At 43.0% G+C, this 23961-nt stretch overlaps 2 protein-coding genes across 3 annotated transcripts in view; both read left to right on the top strand.

The window, feature by feature from the left end:
* LOC147684131 (cytochrome P450 2J6-like) overlaps nt 1-1318 on the top strand; it is a 72262-nt gene extending 70944 nt beyond the window's left edge. For both annotated transcript variants that reach the window (XM_086944516.1, XM_086944515.1), the window contains one exon: nt 80-1318. In XM_086944516.1, coding sequence (XP_086800642.1) covers nt 80-181 — 102 coding nt within the window. In that variant the 3' untranslated portion in view covers nt 182-1318. The remainder of the gene's footprint in view (nt 1-79) is intronic.
* A 96-nt stretch (nt 1319-1414) lies between these two features.
* The window catches only part of LOC147684130 (cytochrome P450 2J4-like), a 148886-nt gene continuing 126339 nt past the window's right edge, over nt 1415-23961 (top strand). Inside the window, exons 1-3 of the mRNA XM_086944520.1 lie at nt 1415-5498; nt 5594-5739; nt 6113-6176. Of these exons, the coding sequence (XP_086800646.1) occupies nt 5678-5739; nt 6113-6176 (126 nt within the window). The 5' untranslated portion in view covers nt 1415-5498; nt 5594-5677. The remainder of the gene's footprint in view (nt 5499-5593; nt 5740-6112; nt 6177-23961) is intronic.

Raw genomic sequence — 23961 nt, 5'->3', positions numbered from 1 at the left:
TGCATATTTTGTATTTTAAACACTGAATGTGACTGGTGTAGGAGAAGTGACGACAACTGTCTTATTCTTCATCATGCAGGACACCGTGTGTGTTTGGGGGAAACTCTGGCCAGGATCGAGCTCTTCATCTTCTTCACAAGCCTCCTCCGGGCCTTCTCCTTTCGGCTTCCTGAAGGGGTGAAGAATGTTAACATGGACCCTATTTTCAGGACTATTCTTCAGCCTCACCCATATCAGATCTGTGCTGTATCCTGCTAGACAGGGGGCCCATGCACAGAAGAAAGGGTCCATGATTCAGAATGGTTCTATGTATAGACAGTATCATTGTCCTCCTGACCCCTTCTTATAACTACCTTCAATAGCTGTATATTAATTGTAGTACTTTCAATCCAAATAGGCTATTTTCTTTTGCTAAAGTGTTCAATACTGCTGTAAAATATATGCTTTAAAAGCTTTAGAACACTTTTCACATTTTCATATGACCTTCCATGTGTTAGAACCTCTAAACTATGTCAGGTCTTCTGTCAAACTGTTAAGAATCTCTCATTTGTCAAGTTTGTGCACCTGTGACTGCTCCTCCCCTGTCTTTGGGCCTGCAGTGGAGCTTTAATCTAAAATTGGCACCTGGAAGTGATATGGAATAGAGTACTCAGTTTTAATGTTTTTGCTAGAGCCATTGCAGGCCCACCACCCCAATAAATGTTATCTTTGTAAAACTCAGCTAGGGCTAGTGGCCTCATATGCGTGCTATGTCTCTACCAGTTATTCAGGTTTGTGAGATTATGATGAGGAGAGAACATACCTTGGACAATCACCTACCCACCCATCAAAAATATTGTACATGATGGGCTTCAAAGGGACCACTGGTGTTGGGAACCACACAAGTGGATAGCTACCCATTAATTGCTGTTGTAATAGAATTGCAGTACTTATTTAAATACTGGCACGTGACCACAGTACATGAGTTTGAGAGGACGATGACTGAAACCCCAAAATGAATTGCCAATTGGAAGAGCTTCTTGAAGAGACAACATGATCAGTAAGAAGTCTTGAATACAATATGAGGTGCATTCACAAACCTCTGTGGATTTATCTTGACGAAGACAATGTAAGAGAGTCTGTGGTTCGCACAGTGGCTCTCTTCTGAAGATTAAGAAGGAATTAGAGATGGACTCCGTGGTCAGAATAAGGACATTAAGACATTCTCCACACCTAGGCCACTGCTCAGTTACTTCTTGATTAATGAACTAAGGCTGGCAAAAGTCAGTGTTGTGTTTTTTCCACAGATTTAAAAAAACTGAAATTCAGTACTCTATCATCCAACGTGTCTGTCATTGATTTGATGACTGTGTGGTGTGGCATCGCTCAGATTGTGGCTAGAAACTAGAGAATGCATTCAGTACATGGGAACTGCAGGTTGGAGGGGGTGCAGCTTATATGTCTTCTGCTACAGGGCTGAAGAGTGTGTAGCAGTGTGGCATGTATTTTCAACATTTTTATATTGATCTACAAGTGTTTAGAGGTTAGTCACAGAAAGACATGAAGAGACTTTCCCAAAGGAATCCATTGGTGGGTAGTAACCAACTGGTGCAGCAGTTTACACAACAACTGACCAAGTAATGCAGATATTCAAACTGTTTAGTCACTATCCAATATATTTAGTGAGACACCATACATTGCTCAAGTAAACAATCAATCACATATTTATATATCTACTGATTCTTTAATGCAGACTGGTGTATATATAATACATATTTAAATAACAAACCAAACTACATTCACTGGATGACGTCATCAGTGATGTCATCAGTGATGTCATTTGAGATGTCATCAGTAAAGTCACTGACCATGCCATGAATGATGTAATATGTGACATCATCACCATTGGATTGCGGGCGCGAGAGTTACAGCTAGTATAACTAACTATAACAGTTGAATTTCAATGGTTTTGTATGAGTGAAAAGTCCAGCTAACTATAACACCCCTGAACCCTATGGTTTATTCAATGAATTGCTTAGGTTTTTTAAAAGATAATTCCTAACTATAATCTGCTTGAAACCTATGGTTTTTTTCAGTGAATTTCAAAGTTTTTTTTAATAATTCCTAACTGTTACCTGCCTGAAACCCCTGGTTTTTTTAAGTGAATTTCAAAGTTTTTTAAAATGACAATTCCTAATTATAATGTTCATTAAGCATATCTGTTTTTTCTATCATTTTTAATTATCATTGTTCTCAACGTGGTAAAAACTTCAAATATTACCTTTCTTCAATTTATTCCTTCCTCCAAGAAAATCGCCTCAAACCAGAACCACAACTAATATTACTGATATACAAACTAGGCGTTCCCTTTATAAAAAAAAGGTAAAAAACACCACTTCCCCATATTTTAAACAACAAGCCAAATCTGCTATGCTACCTAAAAAAACGGGCAATAGTTTCATTTACCACTAGCACATTAATATCAACATTTAACTAGTGTAAGGACGTGGACTATGTACTGCATGAATTACACCTAACTCACACCCATATCTAAACACAAATATGTAATACAGGTACTAATTATGCACTTCCAACGGCCAACACAATCATAACACCTAGTGCCACTACTACTACAACCACCCCTCCTGATCCCTCCCCCTCTACTACCTCATAGGCAAAGCAAAACAGGACAACAGACCTTCCCAAAATAATACATCCCCTCAACAGCACACTAGCTCAAAGTTCAAAGATGTGGCAATCAACTATGTATAAGGAAAGGATCTCGCACATCAACAGTAATGTACACAATGCTAACACTACCGGTGATATGCTATACACAACTCACTATACAAACCAAAACCTTTTCTGTGTGTAGATATACTATTGATACGTGTAGTGTACTGCACAGTGGACGCAACCATATTATCTCAGACACTGGGGAATATTTCGGTCATGTAGCTGTGTTGTCTCCCCCCCCCCCCCTTGAAGCAGAAATAGAGTGGGCTGGTCCAACGTACGCAACTCCAGCATAAGACTATAAATAATTAGCCTACGCCTTGGGCGTGGTTCACTTCTGCAAAGAGAAGAGACTCTGCCACAGCAAAGGTCCTCACCCTGCCACGTGGCTGCCGCCATGCCCACGTGCATCCTCGATACAGGCTCATTGCGAACTCAGCGCCACAGCATTGCAGGCTTATGTCTGTATTGACTACTTCCTTCGATCTACACTGCGGACAGCAGGGTTCACAACATGAATTCAGCTTTGGATCTATACTACGGACAACATTGAAGTTAGCCTTGATTTATGTAAGGCAGAGACAATTGAACTCTATGTCCACAGACTGTGTTAAAATAAGTGACAAAAATTCTTCATCAATATCTATGCTGACTACTGCCTTCGATATACAGTGCGGTCAGTAGAGTTTACAACTTGGTACCAGTTTGGCATAAGTATTACAGACAAAATTGAATTCAGTCTCGATTTATTTAATTGTACTGTGTCCTCAGATTTTGTTAAAGTATGTGACAAAAAATGCATCCCTCGATGTCTGTGTCAACTACTGCCTTTGATATACACTGCGGATAGCAGGATTCACAACAAATTGAGCTTTGCATCTACACTACGGACAGTAGGAAATTCAGTCTTGATTTATTTAATGCAGAGAGAATTGTACTGTATGTGTTCTGATTTTGTGAAAATAAGTGACAAAAATCATTCGGCGATATCTCTGCTGACTACTGCTTTCCATCTACTGTGCGGACAGCACGGTTCACAACTTGAATTCAGTTTTGCATGTACACTACGGACAGTAGGGAATTCAACCTTGATTTATTTAATGCAGAGAGAATTGTACTGTATGTGTTCTGATTTTGTAAAAATAAGTGACAAAAATAATTCATCGATATCTCTGCTGACTACTGCCTTCGATCTACAGTACGGACAGCAGGGTTCACAACTTCAATTCGGCTTTGAATCTATGAAATTTAGCATATTTATATGCGCAAAGTCGACCCTAAACTATATCAGCAATTTACATGAGCACAGTATTTACAGTACATTTTCAGGCACGTGTAGATTACGTCATTTCTCTACAATAAAAGAATGAGGACACGCCTCGAGCACTGATTTCCACCACCAAGTTTGACAGTATACCTGAATGACCACATACGTATATATATTAACTGCCCTTCATGTGTGAAAAACTGAAACCTAAAGCTTACATAGCCCTGCATTACTACAGCTACAATGCTCTACTGAATGTACAACAAACATTCATATTCCCAGAAATGCGTCATGTCCACCATCTTTTTTGTATACAGCTATGGATGAATATAGCTTCAGTGATACCCCGTACCTTCCATGTTGCCATATTGTGGGACTTTACAGACATAATGACACATTTGCATTTAAGACCCGGGTGACGGGAGCACTACAATACGGACACCCGAATCAGTTGATTTCCCATATAGCTCACGATGGAACCACGCCCATAGCTCCGGAGTCATTGTTCACAGCCTCATGCAGCACTGGCATACGCCAGTCTAGCCCACTCCACTTACGCTACCAGGAAAGCACAAAAACGCTACATGGCCCAGATTTCCATTGTACCGATTTCTTACTTCCAGGTCTAGTTCTCAGAACAGCACACACACACACTCCCTCATGCCTGGTACACACCCACACCACACCCATCCAGCACATGTGTCACTACACATGTGACCCTACCAATAAAAAAGATGGGGCGCACGTGCTCTAGGCCATTTTAGAGTTGCTCCCATCGCAAGCGCTGTGATGGCCTGTTCTAGTGGTTCGGATGCCTCATGCAGGCCCAAACTACCGAACAAGGGGCCCACCACCACATGCATGGCCTCTTTGGACACAGAGCTAGTGGTACCGCAAGGAATGAGCGGGTGAGGAACCTGTTATGAAGATAGGTGCACGAGTATGTCCTTTGCCATAGTGATATCAAAACTCAGCAACAAATCTGAAACTTCATGGTGGCAGAGCAGGACTACATGATGTAGAACGCACCATGTCCGCGAAAACGTGAGCAGTGAGGCCTGTGTGCGCAGCGGACTGAGTAGATAGGATGCAGCAGGCTGGATACAAAAAGGTGATGCAGCGATTTGCGTACGCAGTCCTATATACTGTATCTTATTGCATTTGATTTTTTTTCCTATAGCAGGAAACTTTTTATAGTCGGTCAAAAGTCCATCGCTTGTGATGATTGAAACCACGTGTATCAATGTGCACCACTTGTTTTCACAACCGGATGGGAAACATTACTACTCTAATAATTCTTCATAAATCGAACCCCATTAAACAAGTTAGAACTGTACAAATAGTTGTATTTTCAATGCGGAAGGGAAGGTGTGTGAAAGGGTGATGTTATTCTACTCCACATTAACATAGTGACAATTACCAATCATAACTTCTTTGTTTTACTATGTTTTAGATATAAAGCTTCAGAGTGCACTATGTCCTGGCACATGGTGGAAGACACACCGGTGACAGAAAGGTGAGCTGCGAATATTCTTTTCAGTCACTCTCTCACTTCCTCTTTCCTTTGATAAACAAATGACGCACAATGTTATCTTCCTTTTTATCTAACAGATTGTGTTTCACAAATTGGCGTCCCCCCAACACCTCTAAGCTCAATGTTTGAGGATTCTGTGGTGATGCGTGGTCATCGTAACAATGCCTGAGAAGGTTGCTTCAACACGTGGTGGACCCTCTTTCAATCATGCCAATGGCACAAGGTGAGCAAAGAAGCTTGTTTCCGAAGCAACAAAAAGTTACCTGTGGGCGGAGAGAGTGGATAGTGTGCAGCTGCACCTCCGGGTAGTGAGAATGGATAGGTTGGAACAGTCTGGGTGCGCAAGAAAAGGCACTCACCTCCGGACTCTGGGAGTCAATGGGGTTAAACAGGCTGGGTAAGCAGTAATGAGAACTCACAGCTATGCAGTGGGAGTGAATGGGGTATAGTACTCTGAGAGAAAAAGAGTGCACAGACAACACCTTGCAGTGGAAGTTGATGTAATACAGTATCCTGAGTGTCCAAAGGCATAAAGCAGAAATATACTTGTTCAGTTGTATGTACTCTGCTATTACTGACTCTATACTATCTTTCAGATCACTAAACTTGAGGGTGCACTATGAACCGGCATGTGCTTGGACACACAACGTAGGCAAAAAGGTGAGCTACGAAGATTTTCTCCAGTATTAGAACTGCCTTTCCTGCTCCATCTATTACTTTCTCTCTCTAACACTTTCTTTTTTTTTTTATTGACATCACATAAGGATAATGTACCATAATTCATAACATAAGTTCAATTATATGCATAACATAATCATTAAAAAAAAAAAGAAACAGAATACATTTTAACAAATCCAAATTTAAAAAGGGAATAATCATAATCCTCATCAGCAGCTAGTCTGCCTAATCTAGGACATTCCAATTCCTAAATGATAGTAATTACCTTCTATATCAGTAATAACCTATATCGAAAGATCCATAGGGCCCCATATTTTCACATTTGTTACCATAGAGGCTGTACCCCTAGCTTTAGCCAGGGCAAATTCCATGCCATAAATCACTTTAATAATAGACCACCAGTCGTGAATTGTTGGTGGTAGTGGGGAAACCCATATCTGGGCGATAGCCAACCTAGCTGCTACCATCATGATAGTAAATAGCCGTGCTAGAGCAGGTTTATCTACCTTATACCCTAACATGATTTCTAAAGTAGTAAATGTGGGTCCCATTCCAAGTTTGCTATAAAACACTAGGCCGATCTTCTGCCAATAAAGTTGTAATTTCAGGCAATCTATAAACATATCTATTAGATTTGCAGCTTGAGTCCCACATTTAGGAATTTAAAGGGGTCGATTCTGATTTGGGAAACAAATCCGTACGAGGATTCGTATTCGTAGCCGTTTCCGTACGAATCGTAGTAATCCGTCCGAATCACGTAGTACGATCCGTAGGTCAAAAATACGTCAGAATCCTTGTGAATCGTACGAAAAACAAGGGAAAATCCGTACAACATACACCTTTACAGTGAACTGTACGAATCGTAAACATGCTGTACCACCGGTCAAGTAGGATCCGGACCAGGGACTGTGTATGCGATTCGTACGGTAAACGATGTGTATAGGCAATTTGTACAGAGAGCCACACAATAACATACGCACCGTATCCCTAAATTCAAGGGGTGTACGCACAGGGTGTATGCACCGTACACCTACGTCCTTGTGGGCGGTTCGCACCGTACCCCTAGGCACCGTACAACGACATTCATGGAGTGTAACCACGGGGACATACGCTCAGTACCCCTGAAATCCAGGGGTATACACACCGTACACTAACGCACTGTACCCCTGCAATCATGGGGTGTACGCACAGTACACGGGGGGGGGGGGGTCCGATCCATACGCATTACGAGGCGAAATCAGCTTTTCCGGACATTTTCAGCTCCTGCAAAAAAAGAGTCGTACGGAGTGGTGTCCACACAAATCGTACTTGCTGGGTCATAAAAAGCTGCTACGATCCGTACGAACATAGCGCACTGCGTGTTCCGAGTGCGATTCATACGGATTATTGAATCATACAGTCTTTTGTACGATACGTACGGAGAACTGCATTGAGTGCACATCGTACTACATCGTACTACATCGTACGTACGGGAACGGTTCGGAATACGATTCGTACAGAAAAACGCTCCGTACGGCAATTCGGACTGAATTTTACCGAATCGGAATCGGCCCCTTAGGCTTTTCTCCTCCATTATTACCTCCTGCCCATCCACTAATCCTTTCGGTGTGTAGTACAACATACCAATTGTATGAAATTGTTGTAGTTGCAGACTTACAGAGTGGAGTGAGTCACCAATATTACCCAAAGCCTTAGCAATCATACCAGATGTTATTGCCAAGTTCAGCGTTTGACTCCATTGTAGTGCTAACTTTTCACACCCATTGGTTTTAAAACTGGTCAACAACTTATACATATTGCCTATAAGAGGTTTAGTTTTCTCCTCATATAAAAGATTCCAAATCGAAGATTTTGTAATGAAATTTAGGTCAACATTTTTCTGAAGATAATCCTTTATCTGTACATATTTAAACAGGAGGTTAGTAGGCAGTTTATATTGGAATTGTAAAGCTTCAAATTATGTAATTCCTCTAGCATCATACATATCACCCAGATATAGGATCCCATAATTAGACCACAATCTACTCCTATAATCCTGTAAGATTTCTGGTAACATTGGATTCCCCCAAAGTGGGAGCTTGGTGTGAATTACAGACAAAGTACATTTGGCGACCATAGCCCGCCATATAAAAACACAGTCTCTAATGGTCTGAAATTTAATACGTTTGAAATAGTTTGGATCGTTAATACGATATAAAAAAAATAAGCTGTCGTGCAGCAAGATCAGTCGATATAGAGAATCGCTCTGATCAATCCCCAAAAGAATACGAAAATGTCCGGCAAACGATGAACAAAAATTAAATCTAAAATCTGATAGCCCAAGACTACCTTGTTTATAGGGTAATTTGAGCAAGTCAATAGCCCGGCGAGCCTTCTTGAAGCTCCAAATGAAACTGCTCAGGATTCCATCCAATTAAAAAATATATATATTAAAGAGACGTACAGGAATGGACCTAAACAGAAATCGAAATTTGGGGAGTATTTTGATCTTTATTAAATTGCATCTCCCCATGAGCCCTATAGGGTGTTTATGCCATGTTTTTAAGATTTTGGCAGTTTCAGTTATTAAAAGAGTATGATTTAAAGATATTATTTGACCTATTTTAGCAGAAATTGTGAACTCAAGTACGTAGCAAAAGTACAGCTCCCCAAAATTGGAGGGATAGATTCAAAATTCAGAAGCACCTGTGTCTTGTTAATATTTAATTTATATCCTGAACCTAATCCAAATTTAGTTGCTTGCCTCTCAATAGCTGGAACAGCTTCTATAGGATTTGTGGAAAAGATTGTCAGATCGTCCGCATATGCAGTTATTCTCAAACTACTAAAAGTAGAATTAAATGACTTAATGTTCTTATGAGCTTGTAAAACCCTTATAATCGGCTCTATGTAAAGGACAAATAACAGTGGGGAAAGAAGGCAGCCCTGTCCTGTACCGCATAAGATAGCAAATGGTATAGAGTATGCACCAGAATATGAGAGCTTAGGTCTAGGTTTGCGATACAAGGCATGGACCCATTGTCTGAACTGTCTCCCAAGGCCGAATGCACTTAATGTAGCCCATAGAAATTCCCACCCGACCTTATAAAAAGCCTTTTCAGCATCTAAAAGAATCATACCGAGACCCACCCTCTCTTTGTCAGCATAATCGAATGCCTTAATCACCATATTAACATGATATGTAGTATCTCTGCCTGGTATAAAACCATGTTGAATGTCGGATACCAACCCTGCCATCATTGTGGCAAGACGGTTAGCAAGTATCTTTGAAAAAATCTTGGCATCAGTATTTATGAGGGAGATGGGTCGAATGATCCACAGTCTGTAGGGATTTTACCCTTTTTAGAAAAAAAACATCTGGGTCATGTTCCACGACTCCGGTGTCTTATTATCTATGCCAATATGTTGAATAACTACACTAAATTGTGCTAGCAAAGTGTTTTTCAACACCTTGTAAAATTTGATTGGCAGAGAATCTACTCCTGAGGCTTTGCCTGAAGGTAACGAAGAAATAGCTACTCCTATGTCTTCCACCGAAATAAGTTATCTATTGAAGCTGCCTCGTCTTCACTTAGAGCCGAGAGGTTACTCTCAGTGATATCTTGTATAATATTTCCTGCATCAGCGGTAGCAGAAGGTGAGTAGAGATTCTGATAAAAAAGTGAAAACTGTTCCAAAATTGCTGCAGTATGACTATGAGCAGTATTGCTGCACTTATGAATGCCTTAGTTTTAGTTTGAGCCCTAACTTCTGCAGATTGAAAAGCTAACACTTTACCGATATGTTCACCATATTTGTATTGCTTCTGACGATGTTTGTTATACTTCTCCGCAATTTTCTCCCTAAATATCTTTTTCATATTTGTTCTGGCATCTAGTAAACGAAGAAATAGTTGATCCTGATCTGATTGACCTCGTATTATCGCCTCAGCATGTTGTTCTACCCTTCTTTGTAAAGTTGAGATTAGTTTGTCTATATCATTTTTCCTCTGTTTGTTTTGGCGCCAAATGTACTGTTGGGTCACTCCCCTAGCAAAAGCTTTCATGCCATCCCAAACAATCAAAGGAAAAGCGGTCCCTACGTTCAAATTAAAAAAAGTCTCTAACTGATGCAGCATATGAATAACATATTTCTCATCGGTTAGTAAGTATCTGGGAAAGGAGAATGGCCTTGCGTTTATTTTCGGAATTGACAGCAAAAGATAACAAAATGGGGTTATGGTCTGACGTCACTCGAGGGCATATTAAAATATCTGATCCTACTACCAAATTTTCAGAAGCCCTAACCATGTCAATTCTTGAATAAGATTTATGAGGAGCTGAATAATAGGTATAGCCTGGAATAAGTGGGTATAGCTGCTGCCAGAAATCGTGCAGAGACTGTAATCGGCCCATTTCAAATATAGCTTCCCTAACTTTTCTCCTCCTCTTTTAGTACAATCAATACTGTAATCAATAACACAGTTGAAGTCACCCATTGTCTGGCGTTCCCCATCCCAATTCAACAATTCTAAATTAAGAAAATCAAATATCGCAGGGTCATCTACATTAGATCCGTATATTGACATAAGACCATATTTTCACCAAAACTTTCTATGTGAGCTATTGCCCAGCGGCCTTTTGGATCAGCCATTACCTTAATTATTTTACAAAAGAACCTCTTATATCTTAGTATAGTCATCCCTTTTTTTGGAAATAGTTTGAGAGGTAAGAACAATAAGTTCATATCCAAGGTGTTTAAACAAATGGCGATCTTTATAGGCCAGATGATTTACAGTCATAAAAACCAAGTGTGGTTGATATAATTTCAACTCCTCGGCACCAATTGTCGTTTGCTAGCACTGTTAAGACTGGATACATTCCAAGCCATACATTTTATCTTGGCCATAATAAATTGCATTTTCTTTTCAAAGTTCCTTTACCAAAAGAAATTACCCTAAAAAAAAAAAAAACAATACATGATGATTAGCTAGCAAACTCTTGTCATAGCTAAATTTCCCCTTAGTGATGTCCTTTTTTAGTTTTTGCACCCCCACTCCCACCCCCAAACCACCTCCATCCCTCCCTTTGACCTGAAGGAGGAATCCTCCCTTTAACTAGCTGCGGCTTGCTTGGCAGCCCTCTAGAGTTATCACCGCAGAAAGTTGCCCCCCCACACCCAAGCATATCAAAACTGAGAAAGAAGAAAAAAAGGAAAAAAGAAAAGAAGCATGGAATAAGGATTGTCATCACCCAATCCTATTCCTATTCCCAACCTAGTTGCCATATCCTTGTAAGAAATTTAGATCATCATTTTTTCTGAGTAGCTTCCATTTGCCACTTTGAAATAGCTAACTTAGTATCATGCTTGTCATTAAAAAAATAAGACCATCCATCTTGGAGGACCTTCAGATGTGCCAGTTCCTGAAGATAAACTTGGGCCCCCAGGGCTTTGAGCGGATCGATTGACAGTTGGAGCTGCCATCGTCTATCCATAGTGATTTTACAGAGATCCGACCTAGCAAAAAATGTAACAGATTCCAAGAGTAACTGCTTTCCTGATTGCGTTTAACCATTGGGAGCCTATGTGCTCTTTGCAATTGAGAGTCCCAATACCAGTCAGATAAGTCTGGGAATGCCCTCCGAAATAGCTGTACCAAATAAGCTCAAGGATCCGCCCCTTCCACTCCTTTGGGAATACCAAATATGCATAAGTTGTGGCACCGTTGGCGGTTTTCCAAATCTTCTAGCTTGAGCTGGAGAGTTAAAATTTTAGTCGCCTGCTTCTGTACCATAGTGTCTGTAAGACTTACAGTATGCTCCATCTCTCCTACTCTCTGCTGCAGATCTGATATATTGTTAGCAAGGCCACACACTTTTACTGTAACCTCCTGTAATAGTTGCAACATCTTGTGTCTGATTCGCCTGTGCAAGTGACCTTGAGTTTCCATTCATTGATCTCTCAGAAACTGTATTATTGAAGCAAGAGTCGGGTCAGAGTCTATCAAAGAATCTGAATGCTGAATTGCTTCCATTGATAGCGAGGCAGCTGTAGTAGATGTTAGTTGAGAACCCATCTCCCTTTGTATTCCAGTGGGGCAGTTTACCTTCTCCACTTGTTTTAAAGCAGGACTGTTACCCACCGTTTTGCTAGTTGTATTGTCCTCATTAGGGCTGTTGCCCGTGACCCGGGAGGCCATACTCTTTACTCCTCCCTTTGCTTGGATCCACTTCTGTAAGGAGCTATTTTCTGAATTACATTTTCCATACGTATCATTTTGAGATAGGCTCTGCTGTCTTCTTGTTCCTGACTTTAGCCTTAGTTCTCTTCCCGGAGGAGTCTTAGTAGATCTGCCATCAACTGTTGAAACAGGTGGGGCGGCTATGATTACTGATGTCTTGTCGCTGTGAGATGCCAACTCTTTCCACTCATCTAAAGCATGATCATATTTTCTTTCTCATCCTTATTAATAATATCTCTAGTTGCTGTTGCCAAATCATTACAGTCAAGATTACCACCTCTAAACTCTATTGAAGACTGATTCATCACATTCCCCATATCTGGTGGGCTCTTTATTGTAGGGGTAACCTGGCTGCCCTCTATAAATATATCGGCTTCGGCTTCGGCTTCTGCTTCAATATGTATCCCAACAATATTTTTAGACACAATATCGGCACTAATCTCCAGAATACTATGTATCCCTGATTGTGATACATTTTAATCCCACTTTGATTTGCCGGTATAGCCTCGAGCAGAGTCTCTGATAGTTTGTTGCTACTATCCTTATGAGTCATAGAGCCGTTTGCGAGCAGCTCTGAAGCTTTCCCTATCTGAAATAGTCGTAATATTGGCAACAGCGGAGCCTCCAGTCTTGCTCCCAGAGGCGGTAGTAGCAACAGCAGAAGTAACAGCTTCACTTGCCTCTCCTGTTTCAATGTTAGTGAGGGCACGGCCAGCTCGGTCCACTGCTAAATATTTTTTGGAGGCGCCATATCTTGCTGCAGGGTTGCTGGCGTTGTCAGCGCTGACAATGGGCCGTATGCAAGCCCGAACCAGTTGCGTGCCGAGCGACGACCAGAGAACTAACGCAGCAGCCTAAACGCCAACAGCCAGCGTCTATCTCCAGCAATGCTGGTCACCAACATAGGCTCCAAGTCCTTAATTCCAGCAGCTCCCGGGTCCAGTGCCAATGTTTTCGATCAAGGTCAGAAAAAGTCAGTTTTTTTTATCGGGTGGGTGGGAAATTGAACAGATTTCATTCCATCATGTCGCCGCTAATTTTCTCCCCCTCCAATTAAAACACACTTCAGTATGCAGCCGGGGTAGGAAGGCAGTCTCTCCTACGGTGTGCACCGTGGCGGTGTCAGCCCACCATCTTGCTCCTTCCCCATCTAGAAGGGCTAACTCTCTAACACTTTCAATGTTGTTTTTTTCTCTGTTTCTCTCTCTCCCTCTCTCTCACATTGTTTCTCTTTCTCTTTTCAAGTTATGGACGCTGCTGTCTACTTTGCAGATAAATAAATCAAGGCTGAATTTGATACAGTCTGCAGTGTAGAAACAAAGCAGAACTCAAGTTGTGAGCTCTGTTAAACACAGTGTTTACAAAAGGTAAGCAGAGCGACCTAGATACGCAATGCCTCCAATTAAATGTGTTGCAAATAAATGATATTGTCCTGCATAATGTCGTGGTCTCTCACCTAATTCTGTCTCATCTCTGAATCATTTGATGTATCAGGCACACTGCACACGTGCAAATAACCAATATTGCCAAGTGTTATGTTAATTTGTGATCTTTGACCTCATTCAGTCACATCAATCTAATTTTCAACATTTATTTTCATTTTTGTTTTACAGGTTACCTACCCTCCTACTATTGGAGTCCATCTCACATTTGTTTTATAATATAATTATGTTAAAGTTACGTTTCAAGTTATTTATTTTTGTTCTAATAAAAGTTAATTAAAAAAAGAGTGTATACGTCTTCTTTTTCTGACAACATTTCACAATTATTTAGTGTGATAATCATATGCTTAGAGAACATTTAACAATAAAAAGTACAAATGATGTGTATAACTAGAAGTATAATACTGAGGCTAACTCTTTACCCGCTCTTTACCAGAGCCTGTAGCTGCGATTAATGGTTCCTATGCAAATTTTTAAAAACTCCAGCACAGTTACTGTTTGGATTAGCAACATTGTGTGGTGAGCTTGTGACCTGTGTGCTCACTTAAGTGTTCCATGAACTGTTACTATGGCAACAGGCAGTAAGCAGTTTAGGGGTAGAGTTGAAAGGTACTGGCTGTACAGAAACCGTTATATTTTCCCAGGATCCTCTACATGACAGGGGGAAGCAAACTAAGACTACAGACTAGGACTACAGAACACTGTGCAGCAGATTTACAAGCCACTTGCGCCACTTTCGCATCACTTTTCCCATGTTAAAATTGACGCTATAGTGTCGCAAGGGACTTGTAAATCTTCCCCTATGTACATTACAAGCAAAAGAAGTACACAACTCTTCGAATTAACCTCAAGACAGGACTGGGAGAATAGCCACTGACATTACAAAACCCCAAGTACAACTTACCTACTCTGTACTCAACAATGAACAATTTTTTATCGATCACAATTAGACAGTGTTGCTTCACGATTCACTGTGTGCGCTTCACTAAATACTTCGTGCCTATTTAAATGAGAGATGGGATTGTCGACATTACAAAACTTAGGGGCATATTTACAAGGACAGCGTTAAAATATCGCTGCTTTAACGGCAGCAAACTACAACTAAAACGGTGATAATGGACTTCAAAATTCTTTCTTGTCTTACCAGAATTTTTTTTTAACACTGCTGTTTCCTATGGCAGGGTGAGAGCCGAGGCTCCCGCCCTGCCATAGCAAACTTGGTTTGCATTTTGAAAGAAAAAACACGAAAACCTACTCTCTCTTAATGAGGGTCTCTTCCTTGTTATATTGTCATAGAAACACCTGCCTTGCCACTGGGAACACCTACATTGCAACTCATTGGAGATACGAGGCGAGCCGCTAGCAACCCGGTTGTTAACATGCGTTAATGCATCTTAGCGTCGCCTAGTAAATAGGCCGATAACATTTTCACTGCATTTTTGGCTTTTTAAAAACAAAAGCGGCAAAATGGCACTTGTTAATATACCCTCAAGTTTACTATGACATAGCGGGAACCTCAACTCTCGCCCTGCCATAGCAAACAGCAGTGTCACGGGGGTAGACACCCCAAGACACAGCAGGAGCCGTTCCTGGGGGGTGGTGTTCCCCAAGGCTTTCGACTGCTCCAGAATGCAGACCATGCGGCCCCACTCCCAAAATATAAAAAGCCCCGGAGGGTGGTAATCTCCGGGGCTTAGACGAACCTTTGAGCTCCCTCACCTATTTATTTTGTAGCGCTGAGGAATGGCAATCCCCGGGCTACAGGGCCCCATGGAAACCCCATCAAATGTAATTTTTTTAGACCCCGGGATTTGGCCCTCCCAGGTAGCTAATTTTTAAGAAACCACAGGAGCCTGTGCTTCGTTTTTATTTTTATTACGGCGGTTCCATGCACCCAGCGCACATTTCTCTGTTTAAAAAAAATAAAATTAAAAAACAATTGGGACCCCCTAAGCAGGTCTAGCGGGTCAAGATATTTCTTACCTGCCCCCTTTATACGTTTTGAACACTTGTTCCACTAAATTCTAGATCCTCGCTTCTACAGAGGCACAAAATAGCTGCCAACACTTCCTGGTTTCTAATGTTGACAACCACTTAACAGTCAATTAGCGCGTGATCGGGACGGTGCGCTTAGAGTGTGCGCAAGATGCGTGGATCCACCGAGGCCATAGATATAGATGTACTTTTAATTGTAATTTTCTCAGGAACTACTGAATGGATTTACACTTTTTAAGCAAAAGGCATGAGTCTGAACCAAGGACTCTGCCAAATTTGGTGTAATTCTGTTCAGCCGTTCGGACTGTACACCCTCATCCTATACACCCTCATCCTAGAACATGTTTCCCGCATGTTTCCCGCATCAGCATAAAACACTGATCTAAATTGTTCCTTCCAACTATCCACACTAATGTGACATTCATGTTTGGGTTCCTCGTAATCCGAAAAGAAACTGTCCAAAAGCTCATACTGTTCCTTGCATCCCCCTGCCTCACTCAGGTCAGTGCTAGCCGTTTGTCTAATTTCTTCCTACCCAACTTCTAAGGCTGTTTTATTAAAATACATAGGTGCATAGGCATGGCCATCATTGTTAAATCAATAAACATTAGATTCAATAGAAAACACAGGTTTCTAGTCAAATACAGCACATGTTTGCATTCAAAAATTGGGGAGGTACTCCATTTTTACAAAGACAAATCTTGTCCTTTCATATGGCTTTTGACAAGTTAAAGAAACACACATTCTTGCACTTTAAAAATGCTAAGCAATCCCCATTTATAACGGAAACTAAGGTAGTGCTTGGTACAAACACATTCTACCACATTATCATGAAAGCAGGTTTGAATAGGTGGGAATATGGAAAAAGAATATTTAAACTTTATTTGCTATGTTGCATTGTGCTATTTGTTCTGCCGTGTTTTTGTCAGTTGTCAGCTGTTGTAGTGGCACCGGGGCCTATAATGGGATGGCGCCCAGTATACCCTTCATCAGCTGCAGTTTATTTAACAGCCTGTCCTCTTAGGATTTACTATGAATGTGTGTCCTTTTGCAAGACTTGTGCCTTCTCTTTTCTGGGGTGTTGAGAGCTGCTCTCGTAAAGAGCAATAGAGACTTATGCAGGACTGGCAAACAAACAGCGAGACCAGTGTTAGACTACAATGGAGGATCAGTCAAACATTCAGATGCAAAATACACAGGGTTTGAATTGAACTGAGCTGCTTTGTAATTGGATGACTGAAGAAGCAGTCATTCTTTAACAAAGATGTTCAGCTCCCATCATGGGAACCCAGCATCTATTTATGCCTAACAAAGAGAGAGGGAGTAAGGTTGGGCTCTAGCAGACAGACAGGTGAGATTTAAAGGAGAGAAAAAAAAGAAGGCAAGTGCTGGGGAGGTCGAGGAATGTACAAAGGGGCTACAAATGAAAGACTTTAAAGTAAAGTAATAGACAGGAAGGAAAATGGACAAAAAAGATAGATAAGACAGAATAGAAAGACAAAATGAATGAAAGGAGAGGAGACAGGAAAAACAGACATAAAGTAAAGAAAGCAACGGGAGGGTAGAGATTAATGGCGGAAACTAAGAAACCTGGGCAGACCATAACTAAGTTTCTGGATAGAATGATGAAACGATGAAGACAAGGGACAGGACAGCCATGGACTGATATGGGCCCGCAAGTCACATTCTTTTATAATATCCACAAAAAGGGGCTGCCCACCAAGTTACAGAGCAGTTTGGACAGTGTAGTGGGGTTAGATACGAAAACCTAGCAGGAAATACAGGCCTACATATTCCACCATTACAAAAAGAAACAAGAGAAGGATGTGGAGAAAACAGGAGCAAACCCAGAGAGACACCGCTAATTTGGTCCACCACAAATTGAAAAAGACCTCCCTCAAGGGGGCAACGTTAGCTGCGAGTGTGTAAATGGCACCAGTCTTAAAGGGGCCTCAACCACAAAACCCCAGAGGATTTCCACCCAGCCATACCGGCAGAAGTTAGGGAGGTAGGCAGCAGGCAGACCTTAAAGAATGTTACTATTGCGCAGAATGGGTCACATGGCCGACTGATGCCATCTAAAAGCATAACACAAAAATAGGTTGATAAGCCTGGGGCAGTCCACACTGAGTATCCATCTACAAAACCAATTAAAGGGGAAAAGCGAATGCACATTACCCTCAGATGCAGGGAAGAGGGTTCAGGTAGTTGGACAAATGCATGGCAACAGAAACAGACAGAAAAGCCAGCCCAACAGGACCAGGGCCACAACCGCGGCAGGGAGGGCACACTGTCTGGGTAGGCAATTCCTTCGCGCAAACTCATAACTCAAATATGCAGTGAGTAAAAACCCCCAATGTGGAGCATCCATTTCATGCACGCCTCTATATTCACTGTACAAAAACTCAAAAGAATGACCAATGAGGGAACATTAGAAATTCAAGCCTTTACTTGCATTTGGAAATTCAGGGCTGCTGGATTGGTTTTGTCGATCAGGTATTCTCACAAGAGTCTACCATTCAGGATGCCTGCAGGGCACAAGGCCCCATTCAGTTGCTGACTACACCCCAGGAAGAGGGTAGTCTGATGAGTGGGCAGGGCGGCCCCCCATCCAGTCCTTAAAAGCAGGCACCCAAGTCCCACCACCCAAGTCCAATTGGGGAGGTTTCCGATTACCAAATTGAAAGGACCCCATTCTGAGGCTCCCAGTCAAGGACCAAGGTTCCTCCATGATGCGTGTTCCAACAGTGTCCCCAAAAGCTAGCAGTCTCCAGCCAATGAAGGCCCCCTTTTGGTTCCAAAACAAAGCTGTCTTCCAGTGTCAGGACCCAGATTTTCCCAGGGCGCTTGGGATAGTGAAGATCCCATAACCTTCCAGTCGGTAGTGCGGTCTGTCTGTACCAGTCCATCACCTTCATTAGATGCATTTCAACAAGTTATTGATCTTAAACTCTGGATTTTCCATGTGGCAATGTTTTTCTTTCCTTTCCATCAATTTTTCGAATTTCCAAAAACTACCCACTGCTTTGTGCCCCTCCAAAATATTGACAGAAGTGTGTCACCAGTTTGGAGTCCCTGGTGACAGTCAGAATTGCCAGGTTAAAAAACCCAGTAAAAGACATGGTCCGAGGGAGAAGGGTCCATGAAAAATGGGGATCCAGAAGATCTATTGCAGCTCGGAGCAAGCGTAGAAGGCAGAATGTGCTCACCCCCATATCAGCATAGCAATCGACCAATACAGACACTAAGCCTTACACACACCATCTGAAGGAAACAGTAAGCCCAATCTCAGCCACCACGATATTAGAAGCATATGGGGGCCACAGGACAGCTTTCAGAGCCCCTCTATTTTCCTGATAAATAAGATAGCAGATAACACGAGATCTAGGGAATCATCCAAAAGACTGATAAAAAGAAGCCCAAAGCTAGTCCAAGAATATGTTTCAAGAAAAAGGGTGTAGTCAAGACACCTGGTGTTCCTAGGGAGGGTCACGTTGCATGCCACATGCCAGGCCTGGAGGGGTATACATATGACCTCAGTGCATACTGCGATCACCAACAACATTCATTTACGACACTCCCCCTATTTACACACTGCCTGCGCATGTGCAGGTTAAAAGACACCACCTCACCAATAGCACATCCCATGTACGCATTGGGGAGAGGGGCTGGTGACACCCATGGAACCCGAGCTAAAATTAATACTATCCTATGTTCATGAAATAACCCTGTAAAATATATTTTCAGTCACAGAGAGGGGGAGGCTCAACAACCCATAAATTTAATGCATCCTATGGGCAATAATGCACACGATCGGGGCCACCTTCATGTGCCTCACTAAAAATTGTAAAAATTAATGTGGAATAATACACCCCTTAAAACAAAAGCACAGGCACCAAGAAGGAATTGATGAGGGCACATGCAATAATGCAGGATTTTCTAAAATAACCAATGGACGGAGCTCTTATTCAACAGAATGGCAATAGAGCACCCAAGTGAACCATCTTTTCAGAGGCCCCATCATCATCAATGAGATCTGCAGGGCGTGAATTGAGAACTGCAAAATGTATCTTGACTTTTTGTTTTGAACTTTCAAGTCAAAAACTCCTAATCACAAAAGGACTACAAGACATCTCCCCTGGAGTCCACCCCAAAGCTATCACCACACTTGTTGAGGGACGTCTTCCACATCACTTATAATTAACCAATCCCAACCCTAGTATTCCACACACACTACACAGGGCCCTCTTACTCAACAATTTGTATCAGCACATGGCCGTATTGTACTCCAAGACAACAGCCATGTCGTTACATCTGTTTGCTGATACCTCATGCAGTAGGCCCTGAAAAAGCAAAAATCCTTCACCACCTCTTCCTATGTGGGATTAGGGCTAAGTTATAACCCAACAGAGAAGAACTCCATAGAGTTTTAGCAAATCTGACCAGATACAAGACCAATCCCACAGCATTGTACCTTTTCCCCAAGCCTAGTGACATTCAACCTGAGATAGACAGGAGGTGTAGGAGGGGCCCCAACCATAGCGGAGGGTACTGTTTGGCCCCAAGACTTTCCAGAAAAGAGATTCTTGGAGGTAGCAAATCAACAGTATTAAAGCATAAACACTTCCACTCCTGTTTCATCTATGTTTCCAGGGTAGCCCTTATCATATCTGAGACTGTCTTCTTTAATAAGAAATGGACCCCAGCCATGGAGTTCCATTGTAGAGGAATCCACCTCAATGATACAAAGGGTAATGAGTCTCTTGAGGAAGGGTTTAACCATAGACTAGATACCCCATGTTAGGAAATCTGGGATACTGGGGTGAATAGATATCTGTGGTACAAAGGGAAGGGGTAGCCCCTAATTGAAGGGAAACATGCTGTACTCCTTGGCTTTTAAAGGTTAAGGAGCCATTCCACTGGGAACAAATGAAAACTATGGCACAGTACTGCAGATCCGGACAATGGAGCACCTCTACGCTGATGGATATGTACTGTCAATGCGTTGAGTTTGCCTACACCCAGCTCGTCCCCTGATGGTGTGGCCTGTGATCCTTCATCACCATACACACCTGACCCTGCTCATTTCCGGAGAAGTTCTGTCAGAGTTGCACCAACATCTGCTAAAAAAGAAGACTGCTGTGTTGCATCAGGCTAAAAAAAAAGAACTGGTGAGTATTTTGGCTGGGCTCAGTACAAAGACATATAGCAACAGTCCTGCGCACTCATACAGTAAAGTAAAACATCGGGCCGACTTAGTGTTAAAGCAACCCGGATTGTACTGCAGACGCCAGGACGCCAGCACCTTGACTGAGCAAAAGTATCGGATGGCACGTACACGTGCATCTCCAGGACCAATCTGGGTTATTATATCCTTTTTCATCTCGCACTTTTTACTCTCGAAAAGTAATCACCTCACCAAGAACTATCATACCCTACTGGGTTGGAATTATCACCGGCTTTGGGATATCACAGACTTTGAGTTCAGCCATAGAGCCCTGAAGTGTCAAAGAACACTGCCTGTGCCTGCCTGAAGTATCAAAGAACACCTGCCTCGCCTTGCAGCCTGGTATCGTAGCGCCTCACCGCTGCTATTGCTAGATTATTTAGCTCATTCACATTGCTGGACTAACTTGCTGATTTAAATTGCTGCATTGCTTGTATTACTTTGCTCATTTACATAAGTAGCGCTAAACTACCTCGCCTGCTAATTCATTTTGTAATCATTGTGTCATCGCTAGACTGCCCTGACTGCTAATTCATTTTGTAATCATTGTGACATCGCTAGACTACCTTGACTGCTATATCATTTTAATGTTTGTGTCATCATAGCGCTAGATCGCCAAAGCGAGCTGCAAGTACAGTTTCCTTTTCATTAGTGCTGCGCTGTTCGAGGCGTGCCTGATTATACCGGGGCCACTTCCTTTTTGCATCGTATTAGCTCCCTGTTCCGTTTTACGCTGCCGGCCATTTTGTTGTTGTTGTTGTTGTGTCTCCCTGCCCGGGTCTCCACCCCGCTCCCGCCTCCCAGCTGACCCTCCCTCCCACTGATACTGTTAGGCCCGCTCTCACGAGATTGCGCGGTGACCGTCCTGTTTACTACAGACGCGGCCGCTCCCCACGCTGCTCCCCGACCTGCCTCGCCTTGCAGCCTGGTATCGTAGCGCTTCACCGCTGCTACTGCTAAATTAATTAGCTCATTCACATTGCTGGACTAACTTGCTGATTTAAATTGCTGCATTGCTTGTATTACTTTGCTCATTTACATAAGTAGCGCTAAACTACCTCGCCTGCTAATTCATTTTGTAATCATTGTGTCATCGCTAGACTGCCCTGACTGCTAATTCATTTTGTAATCATTGTGACATCGCTAGACTGCCTTGACTGCTATATCATTTTAATGTTTGGGTCATCATAGCGCTAGATCGCCAAAGCGAGCTGCAAGTACAGTTTCCTTTTCATTAGTGCTGCGCTGTTCGAGGTGTGCCTGATTATACCGGGGTCACTGCCTTTTTGCATCTTATTAGCTCCCTGTTCCGTTTTACGCTGCCGGCCATTTTGTTGTTGTTGTGTCTCCCTGCCCGGGTGTCCACCCCGCTCCCGCCTCCCAGCTGACCCTCCCTCGCCCCTCCCCCTCGCACTATCCACATATGACAGATGCTTTTGCGCGCAGAATTCACGCGCAGCGGTCGCGCCCCATGCGCGCCGAAGGTGCGTCAAAGGTAAGCCCGTCTACGCCCGTCCGCGCCTGGACCGCGCCCAGCGCCAGACCCCCTGTTCCCCGCACCACCCACCCCACCCGCATAACATATGACACCGCTACCCTCTTCACCTTTAACCCCGGACGCACACCACAATGCTGCGAAGTTGCCCCAGGACACACCCATGGACTCTTCACCTGCCATTCCTGCAAGTTCGCCTGTAACAGGACCCTCATCAAACCCACTGACTCCAAACACAGTTCCGACTCTAACCTCCTGAAGTGCATCCTGCTGAACACCCGCTCGGTCCACAGACACGCCACTGAACTCTGGGACCTACTCGACACTGCATCGCCGGACGTCGCCTTCCTCACAGAAACCTGGATGAACGCCTCATCAGCGCCCGACATCGCCATAGCCATCCCGGACGCCTACAAGATCATCCGAAAAGATCGCACCAACCAAACAGGAGGAGGCATCGCCATCGTCCATAAGAACACCATCCGCATCACGACCAGCTCCGACGATAACCTCGCTACCGCTGAACACCTTCACTTCCAGATCCACACCGACCCCAGGACCACACTTAGAGGGACCCTCATCTATAGATCACCAGGAACCCGCACACAATTCAACGAAGACATCACTGACTTCATCAGCCCACACGCCCTCCCCTCCGAGGACTACATTCTACTGGGAGACCTCAACTTCCACCTGGAAAAGGACAACGACAGCAACACCACCACCCTTCTGGACAACCTCGCCAATCTCAGACTCAAACAACTTGTTGACACCCCCACCCACCTTGCCGGACATACGCTCGACTCTATCTTCACCTCCAGCGAACACATCTCCTTCGATCACACCACAGCTCTCCATTGGACGGACCACAGCTGCGTTCACTTCAGTTACAAAAAAACACTGATCCACAACCCCCCACAACCTATTCCTTGAAGAAACTGAAACAAAATTACTACCGATCAACTCTTCACCTCGCTTAACCAAAACCCTCCTGCCATGTCATCGGACCCAAACCAAGCCGCAACCAAACTCACACAATGGATCACCCACAGCGCTAACGAATTAGCACCCTTGAAAAACCACCAGATCAAACAAGGCAGCAAAAAGGCCCCCTGGTTCAACGACGACCTTAAGAAATCCAAGAAGTCATGTCGTACTCTCGAGAAAACCTGGAGAAAAAACCCTACCACTGACAACCTGACCACCTTCAAGGACGCCACCCGCAAACACCACCAATTGATCCGATCCACCAAGAAATCAGCATTCAAGGATCAACTCGACAACAACGCCCACAACAGCAAGGAACTATTCAACATCGTCAAAGAATTTACCAACCCCACTGCCGGCACCAATGACATCACTCCCTCACAAGACCTCTGCGACTCTTT

Source organism: Lissotriton vulgaris, chromosome 11, assembly GCF_964263255.1.
Source record: "Lissotriton vulgaris chromosome 11, aLisVul1.2, whole genome shotgun sequence".
NCBI classification, from domain to species: Eukaryota; Metazoa; Chordata; class Amphibia; order Caudata; family Salamandridae; genus Lissotriton; species Lissotriton vulgaris.
Note: the sequence above shows the minus strand (reverse complement) of the source record. Positions and strands in the feature narration are given on the sequence as shown.